The 12,914-nt window shown below is 33.5% G+C and overlaps 1 protein-coding gene and 1 long non-coding RNA gene across 2 annotated transcripts; one reads left to right on the plus strand and one right to left on the minus strand.

Moving 5' to 3' along the window:
• Window positions 1-588: 588 nt before the first annotated feature.
• LOC113278868 (cytochrome P450 71A9-like) lies at window positions 589-1,767 on the minus strand. Its single transcript, XM_026527600.1, has 2 exons — window positions 1,309-1,767; window positions 589-1,152 (listed from the first exon to the last, which is right to left on the minus strand). Exons 1-2 carry the CDS (start codon window positions 1,765-1,767, stop codon window positions 589-591), a joined length of 1,023 nt encoding a protein of 340 aa, XP_026383385.1.
• Window positions 1,768-11,114: 9,347 nt separating this feature from the next.
• LOC113277341 lies at window positions 11,115-12,537 on the plus strand. The gene is made up of 2 exons (XR_003324865.1): window positions 11,115-11,345; window positions 12,188-12,537. It is a non-coding gene; the product is annotated as an uncharacterized LOC113277341 (long non-coding RNA).
• Window positions 12,538-12,914: the final 377 nt, after the last annotated feature.

Genomic DNA, 12,914 nt, shown 5'->3' on the forward strand with positions numbered 1-12,914 from the left:
GGGACTAAAAGGTTTATATAGTTTCTTAAAACTACTAAAAATTGGAAACTCCACGATGTGGGACTAAAAAGTTTCATTCACAAAATAAAACAATAAATTATAATTTTTTATTAAAAGTTTAAAAAATTATTCTTTTATTAATTGTTTTCCAACATTATTAACCAGATCTCTTTACTTTTTTTTTTTTTTTTTTTTTTTTTTTTTTTTGTTGTCGTTGTTTAACTCATGGCTCCTTTTAGTTCCTGCCATTTGAAAATTTTCTCAAAAGTTTGTGAATTTGATTAGAACCCACGATTTTATTTTCTTGGTTTGATTTGAAATTGATCAATTAATTCACGAATCTTTTGTTCTTTTGAGTGAATTTATGTATAGCTGTAACTGCACATAAGTTGTTCGATGAAATGCTTGTGAATGATTTTGCTCAAATGGGGTCGTCATATTGAGAAGGAAAATAACAGCATATATACATAATCAAGAGCAATGAACTGATTTCATATATAATCAGAAAAAAGAGAAAGAGCAAAAACAAAGCAAATCTTGCACACACACTATTCACGATTAGCAGCTACAAGGCAGAGAGGAATCTTCTTATGTGGTGTGAGTCCGTAGGCTTCTTGCATATCCCTCAGCTTTCATCCCCGGAGGCATTTTCCAATCAAAACAATGAAGTAAGTTCGCAAGGACCAGCTCAACAAGCACTATCGAAAAGTTCATACCAGGACAACCTCTCCGTCCACCTCCAAATGGTATGAACTCGAAATTTTGTCCTCGAGCATCTACATTATAATCTAAAAATCTTTCAGGCCGGAATTTTTCTGGGTCTTCCCAATATTTTGGATCCTTAGAAATTGTTGCTGCATTGATGATGACCCTTGTTTTCATTGGAATGTCGTATCCTTTGATTGTGCAATCTTCTCTAGTCTCCCTTGGAAGTAGTAATGGCAATGGAGGATGAAGTCTCAGTGCTTCTTTTATCACTAGTGTCACGTAACCCAGTTTATGAAGATCATTTTCCTCTACAAAATCTTTAGTTCCGACTTTCGTTCGGACATCTTCTTGTGCTCGCTTCATCGCTGTTGGGTTCCTCATCAGTTCTGTCATAGTCCAAACTAGTGTTACCGCTGAAGTATCAGTTCCTGCAACAAATATATCCTGGAAAATCCAATGGAGAATTTAAGTTATAATAAATAAATGGAAAGTCGAAATTAACAACTGAAACGAAACGATTAACGAACCATTAGAATTCCCTTAATTTGATATCTGACGAGGGTGATACTCTGGATGAGATCGGAGCAGAAGTGCATCCACAAGATCCTCTGCGTCCGGTTTTGATGATTTATCTGCATTGATATGTTCGTCGATTACTTTGTTAAAGAATTCATCCAATTTCCTGCAACTCTTTTTAATTCTTGTGTCCAAGCCGTTAAACTTGTGGATCCAACCCATCAAAGGGAAGAAATCTGCAATACTGAATCCGGCAAACAAGTTCTGTAACTCCCGAAGCATTACGTAAAACTTATTCTTGCCAGCATCACCACTTTCTCCAAGACAGTACTTCACCCCGCCAAAAGCAACTTGGCACACCACGTTATTCATAAAACAAACAAAAGTCTCACTTAGATTAACAGGAACAGAAGAAGATGAAGATTTATATATCGAATCAATCAGTAAAGCGACCTCGTCTTTCCTCACAGCTCGATACGATAGAATTCTCTTGGCACTTAATAGTTCCAAGATTGCTGTCTTTCTGATTTCTCTCCAGTACATACCGTAAGGAGCAAAAGCAATATCAGAACAACCATAAGTGAGTTTCTTTGGAGCATATAAACTCCTAGTCAAACTTAGTTTACACACAATTTTTTCCTCCCATAAAACTTAGATTTAGACATGCCGTCTGTTTTACCATTGAATTCATTCATTAGATGATGAAATTACGAATCTTAAAAATGTCTCATTTATGTTTTAGATAACATGAGAAAGAAAATTTACCCAAAAAAGTTAGATTGTTTAACCAAATTTAGGTTGGAAAACGATTAATAAAAAATAATTTTTTAAAATTTTAATAAAAATTATAATTTTTTGTTTTCTTTTGTGAATAAAATTTATTAGTCCCACATTGTGGAGTTTCCAATTTTTAATAGTTTTAAAAAACTATATAAACCTTTTAGTCCCACATCGGAAAGTTTTTCTTCTTAAGTTGTATTTGTCAATTATATAAACAAATTCACTACTTTTGTAAAATCTATGAGAAAGGTGTTGCTCTATATTTAGAGGACCCCTAAGGGAAAAAACATTTTATATTGTTTTCTCAAGTGTTCGAGATTTTCCTTTATGGTTTTTCCGGAGTTGCCAAGCTCAAGTTGAGCATCTACTACATATGCTAGTAATAGGTATAGTAGGGTGTTTTATCCTGGAGATATCCGTTCTGTGAGGGTTATAGCATCACTCTCGAGTGTAGCCGGGCGCTAATGTCTTAAGGGCAACGTGTTGAACACGTGACTCACTCTGTTTTTCCAAAGTTTTGCCTTGTTGCTGTTGCGGAGATATGGGGAACTTGTCCGTTTCATCAAATCGATCGCTTCCATTATAAAGGAGCTAAGTATCAATAACTTTTGCTTATTTGATTTTTCTTTGTTTTTGATTGCACCCAACAATCTTAAGACATTATAATTTGTAATAATCGAAAATGGTTGGTTGGTTGGTTTGTGAATCATGGATGTTAATTGTGGAGTGAAAAACAAAAACGAATTTTTGGTCAGCTGTAGAGTTTCGAGTTTATCTCTTAACCTAGAAGGAATTTCGATGAACCCTTTTGACACAACGTAGTAGACATCCTGATAGTTACCCACGTAAATTTTCAGAATTTTTGGAGTTGTAAAAGTATGTTTTTGATATTTTACAAAACAGAGAAACATTCCTGAAAAATTCTGACGGGCAGAATTTTGTTGTTAACTAAAGTAGTTTTTATGGGGTAGCCATGAGTTTTTTGATATGGTGGTTCAAACGAAGTTTATAAATATAGATATTATCTTCAAAACTCATATTTTATCTGAACTAAGGTTTGTGAGATGTGGTGTATTAGGTGATTGGGAAATTACCGTGTCCGAGGTCAGAGTATAAACGAAGTTTGTGACATGAAATTGAAAAGGAACATGGCTACCAGGCGCATGTGGATGAACACAAGTCTTCCAAAGCTGACAAAGGCGAGAACATCAAACACAACTCTAAGCGTAGTCTTCATAAGAAAGGTATGTTTCATAAAACTGAATCCGGCACTACTTTAATTAAGGGTGATTTTTATGTTTGTAAAATTCCTGGCCATACTGTAGTAAAGTGTAGACAACATAAAACCTTAATAAGTAAAAAGTTAATGCTAATTTAGTTGAAACAAATTAGAACGAGTTCATTGACATGATGTCGGAAGTTATTTTAATAACCAATGTGAGAGACTGGTGGGTGGACTCTGGAGCCACTAAGTATGTTTGTTGAAACAAAGACCTATTCACCTCTTATCAGAGGATAAAGGATGTCGAGAAACTCTATATGAGTAACTCATCTGCGACAGAGGTTTCATAAAAGGGAAAGGTCGAGCATAAGCTCATATCTGTAATATTCTCACACTGAATGAAGTTTTCATGTTCCGAGCATATGAAAGAATCTTGTATCTTGTTCTCTTGAAGATGGTAAAAGATTGAAGATCTTAATTAAATGTGGAAAACTTGTTATAACTAAGGGCATCGATTTTTTAGGCAACAATTATAGGACTTAGGGTCTATATAAGTTTAAAGAAAAATCTGATGAAGTGAACATAATTGATTCTTATGCTTTCTTTTGTGTGTCTTTAAATGTTTTTCATGGTAGACTTGGAACCGTAAAATTATAAGTCAATGCATAAACTGCCTAGCATAGGCTACGTACCCAAATTTAGTTTGGATCTTGAACACAAAAGTGAAATGAATATGCTATAAAATATTTTAGCACAAATGTTCAGAGTAATTCTAAGCCCTTAGAATTAATTCAGTTAGGCCTAGTTGACATGAGTTCAACCCAAAACCACTATGGTAAAAGATGGTTTATAACTTCATGGATGATTGTACGAGGTACTATCTTGTATACTTTCTTAGGGATAAGGATGATGCCTTAGAAGCTTTAATATGTTTAAACTTGAAGTTCAAAACCAATTAGAAGCCTTGAACATAACAACTGTATCTTTAAGAAGATGATAATTTCCATGTTGATTAGTTCAGGATTACCTACGGGCTTGTGGGGGGAGGCAGTCCTCTTAACTAGTATATCCTGAATATAGTACCCTTAAGGATCAGATGAAAATCCATATGATTTATGGAAAGGTAGATCACCTTCTTATGAATACGTCAAATTGTGGGGGTGTTTGACTAAGATTGTTCTTCCTCTTCCTAAAAGAACTAGATAGAAACCAAAAATGTTGATTGTGTCTTCATATAGTGTATGCTGAGTATACTTCTATATATAGATTTTTGGTTGTGTGTTCTGATTTTTCATACTTTGGTATGATTTTTCTGACTTTGTTGTGAATACTATTACATAATCTAGGGATGCTGAGTTCTTTGAACATGTTTATTCTTAAACCTGTACCTCATTAGAGATGTGTTGTTGATCCCCTAGATTTATTTTCAAATAGTCAGAACTTATCTTAAAGGAAGATCAAATTAAGGTTGAGCCTAAGAGAAGTAAAACAATTAGACTTGAGACTTCTTATGAAGCCGACTTCATAACATGCCTAGCTTAGTCTAAGCTCCGGACTTGGAAAGAATCCTTGATATCTACTGAAACCCCAATCTGGTAAGAAGCTTCATTTAGTGAAATGGACTCAGTCCGTCGGAACCTGACTTGGGAGGTTTCTAGTTTACCTCCAGAGAGTAAGACCATGAGATGTAAATGAGTCTTTAAGAGGAAACATTAGGTATATGTAACTGTGGAAAAATATTAGGCTAAGTTGGTAGCTAAAGGCTATAAACTAAAAGAAGGTATATATTTCCTTGATTCTTATTCACATGTGACGAGATTTACTTCCGTTGAGATGCTAATTGTTATTGCTGTCAAAAACAAATTAGAGATACATCAGATGGATGTTAAGACATCTTTTCTAAAATTGTGAATTAGATAAAGAAATTTACATAGACCAACCTGAGGACTTTGTAGTGAAAGGTTATGATGACAAAGTTTGTAAGTTGAAATTTTTTTTGTATGGTTTATGAAATTAGCACGTAAACAGAGACATGGAAAATTTGATCATGTGATAATGTATAGTGGATTTAAGTTAATGAATCTGATAAGTATATTTACAAGTAACTTGTTGAGGATGCCTGTATGATTGTATGCTTGTATGTTGATGATATGCTTATACTTGATACAAACATAGATGTGATTAATTCCACACAAAACATGCGCTGAATGAGAACGTTGACTTGAAAGACTTAAGCCCTGTTGATGTAATCTTAGGGATGAGGATTAGAAAATAATCTAACATATGTAGTCTTAGTCATTCTCATAATGTTGAATTTATTCTTAAGAGATACAATCAGCGTGATTGTAAGCCTGCTTGTACTTCGTACGATTATTCTTGTAGACTCAAGAAAAAAAAGGTAATGGAGTATCTTAACTTGAATACTCAAGAGTTATAGGATGTATGATGAATTTAATGAACTGTAAGAGTCTAAACATTGCCTATATTGTGAGTAAGTTAAGTAGATATAATTGTAGTCCAGAGCAATAACATTCAGATGCACTAAGTAGAGTATTATGGTACCTAAAATACTCTATTACCTTTTATTTGATTTATGAAAGGTATCTTGCTGTCCTTGAGGGACTTTGTGATGTAAACTGGATAGTTGACTCAGAGGAGTCTAAGTCTACGAGTGGATATGTTTCACTCTAGCATGAGGGTTTGTTTTTGGAAGATTTAAAAACAAACATATATTGCTCAATTCATTATGGAATCTGAGAGTATTGAGTTAGATAAAGCACGAGAGGGGGCCGAGTGCCTAAGATTCTTTTTAGAAGACATTCCTCTCTGGCATAGGCCTGTGCCAGCTATATCTATACATTATGTTAGCCAAGCTATAATGGCTAAAGCTGAAAATAACCAATCTTAATCGGCGTTATTTCCATTGATTGGATAAAGTCCAAGGAGAATATCGCGCAACCTTTGACGAAAGGTTTATCCCAAGAGATAGTTAGAAATGCATTGAGGGGAAGGGGCTTAAGCTCATAAATTAAACTTTCCATGAAGGATACTCAACCTTGCTGACTGGAGATCCCAAGATCAAGGTTTCGAATGAGACAACTGATTTGTGGTGGGTAAAGGTAAACACTATCAGAGAATTTTATTCTCTATCCCTTCCCTATGGTGTAGACGTGATAGTGTGACTGCATGTGAAGGATGACTTTTAAGAAGTCTTAATGAGTTATATAGTTTCAATTTAAGATTGAAGTGGGTTGTAGCAGTAACACTCTTCATGGAAACTCACCTATCTGAATGAGGAAGTGGGCCGCTTCCTATGAGAATATGAGCTTTGATTCTCTAGAGCATTCTGAGAAACAGGATATGTCCAGGGCCAAATTGGACAAAACGGCACGAGCTTGGCAGCAACCTTGGAGATATCACCCGTGGTTGTTATCGCGAATTACATTAAATGCTAGCAGTTCAAGACATAGTTCACTGTCTCTAGCAAGTAATTCCGGTAATATCTCACTAAGCAAAGGTTCAAGACCTCATGGACACCTCTGCCTAAAATGGTATTTCCTGCGCTTTTTATGTGATTTTCGTTTTGATGGTTTTGGTATTACTGGAACTTAGGACCTAAAGGTCACTAAGGGTTCACTAGTTCATGCTTTTTCACTTTGGTGAAAGATACCTATAGTCTCACCATGTGAGAACTAAAGATGAAAGATCTCAATACTATTATGATTTGTGCAATCCATAGTATGACCCTGGGGTCAACACACTTTTGTGTGAGGGGGAGGACGTAGAAATGACTAGTATGATTTCAACACTTGCACGATCAGTCCGTTTGGATCGTGAGATTCTGATGTTGATTTACCAAGATCTATCTGTGTTTTCATGTTTTGTTGAGTTTTCATTCATGTGGGGGATTGTTGGAAAACGATTAATAAAAAATAATTTTTTAAAGTTTTAATAAAAATTATAATTTATTGTTTTCTTTTGTGAATGAAACTTATTAGTCCCACATTGTGGAGTTTCCAATTTTTAGTAGTTTTAAGAAACTATATAAACCTTTTAGTCCCACATCGGGGAGTTTTTCTTCTTAAGTTGTATTTGTCAATTATATAAACAAATTCACTACTTTTGTAAAATCTATGGGAAAGGGGTTGCTCTATATTTAGAGGGACCCCTAAGGGAAAAAACATTTTATATTGTTTTCTCAAGTGTTCGAGATTTTCCTTTATGGTTTTTTCGGAGTTGTCATGCTCAAGTTGAGCATCTACTACATATGCTAGTAGTAGGTATAGTAGGGTGTTTTATCCTGAAAATATCCGTTCTGTGAGGGCTATAACATCACTCTTGAGTGTAGCCGGGCGCTAATGTCTTAAGGGCAAAGTGGTGAACACGTGACTCACTCTGTTTTTCCAAAGTTTTGCCTTGTTGCTGTTGCGGAGATATGGGGAGCTTGTCTTTTTCATCAAATCGATCACTTCCATTATAAAGGAGCTAAGTATCAATAACTTTTGCTTGTTTTTTTTTTTCTTTGTTTTTGATTGCACCCAACAATTTAGACTTAGGCCTGAGGTATATACAACACAATATTAGAGTTAGATCCAACATCCGAACGGATACAATCTTTTTCAATTCGATTCGAATTCGTATATGGATATCAGATGATATTTGATCCGAAATCATAAAAAAAAGAGTGGTAAATTATTTGTATTTTTGAAATAAATTAATAGTATCAAATAAGAATTCAGTGTTTGGTCCTCTCCTCACTTTCTCTTATGCTAGTGGCCTTGAACTTGATATAGAGGATCCATGGACATCTTTTTAGACACTATCATATAAGATTTGGCCTAATTTTTCTGTAGAGAACGACAATGAATTTGAAGCCAATACTTTGGTGATACGTTCTTCTTAATGAAATTCCGTAATCCTATAAAAAAATGAGCATAACCCGAGACGTATAGCACCATCATCTACCACTTTGAGTATCAAAAATCGAAAATTAATGGTCGTAATTAAAATTGGTAGATGGTGAGGTTCAGTATCTCGAATTGTGCTCATTTTTGGAATCAAGAGTTTAATAAGAGGAACGTATCATCAAAATATTAGCTTCAAATTCATTGATGTTTGGACTTTAAAGAAAAATTGAATCAAATCTAGTATGATAATGTCCATATAAGTGTCTAGGATCCCCATTCATAATTTAAAAATTCTAGAATTCACTTTGTTAAAAAGACCCTTAAAAAAAGAGGGCCATACGAATAAAGTTATTTTATAAGGTTATCAAATAAAAGATTTTAATGGCAGGAATACCCTCGTGTGTAAAAAATATAGTAAAACTAGATATAAACTTTATCTTTTAGGAGTATAATTGTCGAACCAACTTAAATATAACATATATCACAATATAAAGCTTTTTAAAAAGACCATACAACGAGCGTAAATACGAATGTCAGATTTTCTCGTTTCTAGAATTTTTATTCTTTAAAGAATTTTCTTTATTTTTTTCAGCGTGCAACTATTATCCACAAATTTTTTAAATAAAAAGGTTATATCGAAAAAAAAAGGAAAATCCCTGAAAAAACAGACATATAACATTCAATTGGTTTTTACAGTTTACTACCATCTCGAAATGGCTTGTTACATGTGTATTACATTCTCCCAATTATGAATGATCTGATTACAGTTAATAAATTTGAAGGTATCAGCATCACAACACCAAAGTACTATACTATGTATGATTAGTACTTTGATTTCATATACAGTAATTTGAAGGTAAATAGCAGATATTACTCACATTATATTTTTTCTAGAGTGCAGCTAGTATCCACATTGATAATTAATCTTCCATATGCAAATTCCATGATAGGAAGAAGTCACATTGTTAGGCAATCTAGAAACGTGATTCCTTGGCAACTGCCAGACTTTGATTATCACAAGATAAATTTTGACGGTGCTTTTATGAAAGAAAATAAACATATGGGTATTGGTATGATGATGTTTTCCAATGCAGGGCAATGTGGAGAGCTCAATCAATCTCTGGAATAGCTCAAGATGAGGAGCAAGCGTTGAGGCCTTAGCAGCACTGGAAGCAATCAAGTGGGCAAAAGCTTCAACTGTGGAAAAACTGCATTTAGAAGGAGATTGTCTAAATGTAGTTGATGCAGTAAATAGAAGAGTAGGCAAAGTCAGATGGACAACTAATAATGTCGTTCAAGACTGTAGAAGTCTATCAGTAGGTTTTAGTGATTTGGAAATGCACATTTGTGCACAAAAAGTCAAATGAAGTGTCAAATAGCTTAGCAAAGAGGACTAGAAGTGCCATATTATATCAATGCTGGAATGTAGATTTTCTTTTTTGGTTGAAATCTCTAATTAGAGAAGAATTGAATGGAGCCTTACATTAAAGTTTCAATGAAATTTCTTTCTTATTAAAGAAAAAAATTAACCTTCCATAATTGTTCATACTAGCATGTAGATCATTATAGCATCTTAAAAACTCTCTTTTGATTCTTTAAACTCTCTTTTGATTCCATAATTTGTATATCAATATGCACAAGTAGAATATGCTGAAGATATGCATAATCGGTCGAATCATGAAAATGAGTTTAGAAAATATTTTTTTTAAAGATGAACAAACACATTAATATGAAGCTGTGCAGAAAATAGCCAAAACTAGGATATGTGCAGAAAATACAACTAGAACCCATGCAAAAAAAATCCACAACTAGAAAGTTATTTTAGTCTTCTCATATTTAAGATTGTTCCAGGACCATAGAAATAATATGTATAATTATTTTTATGACCATAAAGCCAAGAGAGTAAGGACCATAGGGTCATAAGGATAATTAATTGTCAAATAATTTTTTTTTACGATAAACATATTTCTTAATAATTCTTAATATCAAAATTGATAAAAAAGAAAATGAAGAAAAACAATCACTCACTTTTTTCTTTTACTTTTTAAGACGATTTCATACTATATGTTTAGGCATAAAATATCGAACGTGGATGTTTTTGTATCCGATTAGTGTTAGTTATATATTTTGGTAAAATCTGATCTCTTGATATTTTCGTATCTGATTAATGTTAGTTATATATTTGGATAAAATCAGATCCCCGAATACAATTTATATTGTTTGAAAATATTTAATATTCCTAATTCGAATTTGGATGGATTTCAGAGTTTTTTTTCCAACAAGAGATTATAACCAAACTATAAAATTGGAAATGTGGATGAAACATTAATCTTCAATCGGGATGACATGTGCGTTTTCCGTCATATTTGTTGAACATTATTGTATCGCGTCACTTTTCACTTGGTCGTCTGGATAATTAGCAAAGGAAATTTGGAGTTTATACTGTCCAGCAAGCATGGAGTATACCAGCATAGAGAAGTTAAGTAGCCAATCAAGGAGAAACGGTGGCTGCATGAATATACACTCATTCAGACATGATATGGCGAGATTTGATCACCACGCATCCTCGAAAATGAAGTTTGTGTCTGCACATATGTGTAGATCAACAAATTCTTTCATTATATGTTATTTTTCCCAATAAATTCTTAATAATATTTAATGTTGAGATTTTCTCTATGATATAGAGAAGAATTTGATAATCATGTTCATGCTCGTTGCATGTCTTTTAAAAAATTCTAACGATATGACATCTATAATTATATACTAGTTTATGTGCTGAGACATACCAATTCAAAATTTTAACACATGCGGGCAGATAAAGAAAAATTACTAAAAAATATTTCTTACGTGTTTTCCTTAAATATTGTACAAATACTAAAAACTGTTACAGGACCTACGGTCCATGGATGTGCGGTCCATCCACTTACCCATTATATATGTATATATTGTAACCTATGTAATATAACATCTTATCTCTCTAACACAATGATTCTTCTTGTCTCTACATCTCTTTCCTTCTCTCTGATTACCTAAATCACGTTATCACCACGAGCTTTACCGCTGGCTTTTACAAGACTTCGATCCGTCAATTTTGTTTTCCTTTTTCTCTGGTTGTTCTTAAAGGAGGATAGCAAACGGAGCTAGACGCTGGCCTCCTCTATCAATCCCGATCTAGTGGATTTTTTCACCGTTGTTGGGTTTCCATTCTTAAAGTACGGTATACCTATACAAACTCCATCTTCCTTGTTTCCGTGTTTGTAACATGTGAGATCTAATCAGTTTTGTCTTCCATATCTAATTTTTGTTTTGATGTCCATCATATGATTTATGATGATAATATTCTTATTTGTCTATCCATGCTTGATTGATTTTATATTATATATTCTTCTAATAACACTTTTTAGGCTAAAAAGGTATCATGATTCGTTATGTGCTATTTTTCTTATGCCGTTAAATGAAACTATGAATGTCTGATCTTGCTTCAAATGTTAATAATTTTCCTTAATGGAGACGGTGATAGGTAATTGATCTTTTATTTTATTTTATTTTTCAAAATAACTTAACGAAAGGTAGTCAAAAATTAACACTATTCGCAGTTAATCAATTTTTTTTTTTCCATTGTACAATTTTTTTTTAAACTCTTGTCAATAATTTGCTATTTTTTTAAGACCATCATGTTCAAAGTTAGCACCTATGTTACTAATGTCTATCGCCTTTTAGTGCCCATTTAAATTCATTAATGGACTTGTAATTGTCATTAATTAGAATCATAAAAGCTAACCAAACGTTAATTTTAAGTTTTTTTTTCTTTCTTTTAAAGCTAATTAGTTGTCCGTTTTTAGTTTTCTTTGGCTAATAATTACCCTGTAATCCCCATCACATGCGTCAGCTTATCTTTTTCACTTCCTTTTGATCATGACATATTCAATATAATTGTGCCTGTGTATATACTAATTTCTACTAAATTTATTCCTATATATGTGTGAAACTTGATTCCGATCTGATCTGATCACATCATAATTTTTGTTTTTCTCTGTCGTTTGGAATTCTCCAGGAAAGGAGAAGAAGGAAAGCCTGTCTGGTCCAGCCAACTGAACTGGACCAGCTAACTCGACTCGGTCCAATCCAACCCGACCGGTTCACCCCAACCTGGTTCATCACGAACCGGTTCACCCGACCTGGATCACTCCAACCCTGTTCTGTTCAGCTTGTGGCTTGTTATGTTCCGTTTTTTTTGGACTGTGCGCGACCAAGGTTGTTCCGGCTTCGCGTATATACAGTGGGAATCAGTGTATGGGGTATGTAACTAATGTGATATGGGTTTTTACATTGAATATTTATTCGTTGGACTTATTTATCTGTTTTTTAGAACATCCCTAATTCTATTTTTTTTTCTTAAGATAAGTCCATGTCATATAAATGGTTATGAATTTTGGTTTTAGTTATTTTGTTCTCTTGAATATGATATTGGCTATAGTTGAATGATGCTTTTTTTTTCTTTTGTTCAATTGGTTCTACCAAATCGATTCCGACATTTGAAGTTTAGAAGTACTTGAACACAATTATTGTGTCCTTGATATTTTTCTTTCCAAAAATTTGAATGTTCCGTGGAATGTAATCCACTAGTTTCAAAACATACGTTCAAATAAAATCACATGTATTCTAATTTTTGTGGAAGAACTCACAAAAGGTGATATGAGTCGAAAATTTTCCACTTCTCTACTTCATCTATCATACTAACGAACCAGTATATGTTGAAGTATTACAACAAGAGAACTATG

This window comes from Papaver somniferum, chromosome 5 (assembly GCF_003573695.1).
Source record: "Papaver somniferum cultivar HN1 chromosome 5, ASM357369v1, whole genome shotgun sequence".
Lineage (NCBI taxonomy): Eukaryota > Viridiplantae > Streptophyta > Magnoliopsida > Ranunculales > Papaveraceae > Papaver > Papaver somniferum.

Excerpts from the sequence above, each read along its gene's own strand:
- LOC113278868 (XM_026527600.1), bottom strand. The coding sequence starts at position 1,767 with ATGTACTGGAGAGAAATCAGAAAGACAGCAATCTTGGAACTATTAAGT. Across the intron at positions 1,153-1,308 it reads AACCGGACGCAGAGGATCTT|GATATATTTGTTGCAGGAAC; the intron begins GTGGATGCACTT and ends TGGATTTTCCAG.